We start from the raw sequence: 1,955 nt of genomic DNA on the forward strand, positions 1-1,955 counted from the left end.
GGGAACTGTGGAACGTTGTCGTTAACGTCTAGTAGTTCTAAAGTCATAGTTTCGTTGTCAGATAGCGGAGGGGAACCCCTGTCTGTTACCGTAAAAGTTATGTCATATTCTGGGACCTTCTCACGATCCAGAGGTTGTGAAACTACCAACTCAAAATAGTTATCAGAAGACTCTCTCAGCGCAAAAGGTAATTGATCCGCAATGTGAATATTGACTATTCCATTTTCACCTGAATCTTTATCGCTGACACTAACCACTGCTATCACCGTGTCTATGGCTACATTTTCCTTTATAGGACTAAGAAACGATTTTATGGACATTTCTGGATGATTGTCGTTCATATCTGTAACTAAAATTGTTAATTTACACTGACTTGACAAGGAATTGGCTCCCTTATCTGTTGCTATTACTTCCATGTCATAAATCCTGAAATCTTCATAATTTATCATTTCTTTTACCGTTATTTCTCCATTGTTAGCGTTTAAACTGAAAGTGCCTTGCGTTTTCTCCGATGTATACAAACTATATGAATATGTTATTTCCGAATTGGTGCCCTCGTCAAAGTCCGTGGCATTCAACTTCACCACAAGACTTCCAATTGGAGAGTTTTCCATTATATCGATTTTGTAAGTGTCTTTATTAAACTTAGGGGCGTTGTCATTTGTATCCAGAACCCGAACAATGATGTTGGCTGTTCCGGAGCGCGCGGGGACTCCACCATCTACAGCGGTGAGTATTAGATTATGAACCGCCTGCTGCTCTCGGTCTAAAGCCTTTTTCAGAATCAAATCAGCAAACTTTGCTCCATCTCTTCCGGTCTGTATTTCGATATTGAAATGTTCACTCTCACTTAGGTGGTAGGTTTTAACAGTGTTGCTACCAACGTCCGGGTCCACTGCATTGTTCAGAGAGAATCGCTCACCCACCGGAGTAGACTCTGATATATCCAAATCCATTGTGTCCCGTCGAAAATGTGGCGCGTTGTCGTTAATATCCATGATTTCTAATTCTATATTGAACATCCTTATTGGATTTTCAATTGTTGCATCCATTTTAAGAAAACATGACGTCGCTGTCTTAGTTGTACAAAGAGATTCCCTGTCCAACCGTTCGACGATATACAGCTCGCCAGTCTCTTTGTTAACGTCCAGATATTTTTTGTTGGCGATAACATCCAAGCGCATCTTGCGTTTACTGAGACTGTTCGTGTTCAGCCCCAAATCAGAGGCCAGATTAGCAATAACGGATCCTTCCTCCATTTCCTCGGGAACAGAGTAGTGAGTAACCGCATACACCGTGTTCAGGGCGGCAGAGAAAAGAAGAAAGACCGAGACGTACCTTTTACAAGGCTGAACGATGCGATGTCCAGCCATCGTTTGACTGTTTTGCGCAATGCAACCAAATGGGACCTTTTTGAATATGAGAAGACGAGACGACGACAATTTCCGGCGTTGTAATGCAATGCAAATTTAAATGATCATTTGTCAAAGACGAATTCAGGACCAGGGAGCTGTTCACATGAAATTGCCTTACTCTCTTCCTAGCGACGAACTGTCATGGCGACTGTTACATCACAGAATAGTGGGTTTTATTGGTGAGCAGCGACGCTTTGCGCATTTTACCAGACCACCTTAGAATTGGAAATATGTTCACCTTTCTGGTGAGACTAACTGTTGGATTAAGGAAATACATATGTCCAAATATATTTTTTTAAATACAACTTTTATTATTTACCTGTATTTATTTGTGACCTGGTTTTACGCACGGGACTTTAGCAACTGTATATATAGCATAGCATTGAATTATGTTATAATATATTAAGAGTATACTCTTACTTGCAATGTAGAGGCCGCTGAATCGCTGGTCTCTGTCAGGCCCGTGCTCCTTGGTAGACTGGACACAATGTATCTGGAACCCGCCTTTGGCACAGGCTGTCTGACTACCAGCTTTCCTTT

At 41.5% G+C, this 1,955-nt stretch overlaps 2 protein-coding genes across 2 annotated transcripts in view; both read right to left on the reverse strand.

Moving 5' to 3' along the window:
* The window catches only part of LOC111965475 (protocadherin gamma-C3-like), a 5,847-nt gene extending 4,081 nt beyond the window's left edge, over positions 1-1,766 (reverse strand). Inside the window, exon 1 of the mRNA XM_070444139.1 lies at positions 7-1,766. Coding sequence (XP_070300240.1) covers positions 7-1,373 — 1,367 coding nt within the window. The 5' untranslated portion in view covers positions 1,374-1,766. The remainder of the gene's footprint in view (positions 1-6) is intronic.
* Positions 1,541-1,955, reverse strand: part of LOC111965476 (protocadherin-10-like) — a 3,109-nt gene continuing 2,694 nt past the window's right edge. Inside the window, exons 2-3 of the mRNA XM_023989654.2 lie at positions 1,836-1,893; positions 1,541-1,563 (exon numbers count right to left, since the gene is read on the reverse strand). Of these exons, the coding sequence (XP_023845422.1) occupies positions 1,541-1,563; positions 1,836-1,893 (81 nt within the window). The remainder of the gene's footprint in view (positions 1,564-1,835; positions 1,894-1,955) is intronic.

The sequence above is a fragment of the Salvelinus sp. IW2-2015 genome, linkage group LG6.2 (genome assembly GCF_002910315.2).
Source record: "Salvelinus sp. IW2-2015 linkage group LG6.2, ASM291031v2, whole genome shotgun sequence".
Taxonomy (NCBI): Eukaryota; Metazoa; Chordata; class Actinopteri; order Salmoniformes; family Salmonidae; genus Salvelinus; species Salvelinus sp. IW2-2015.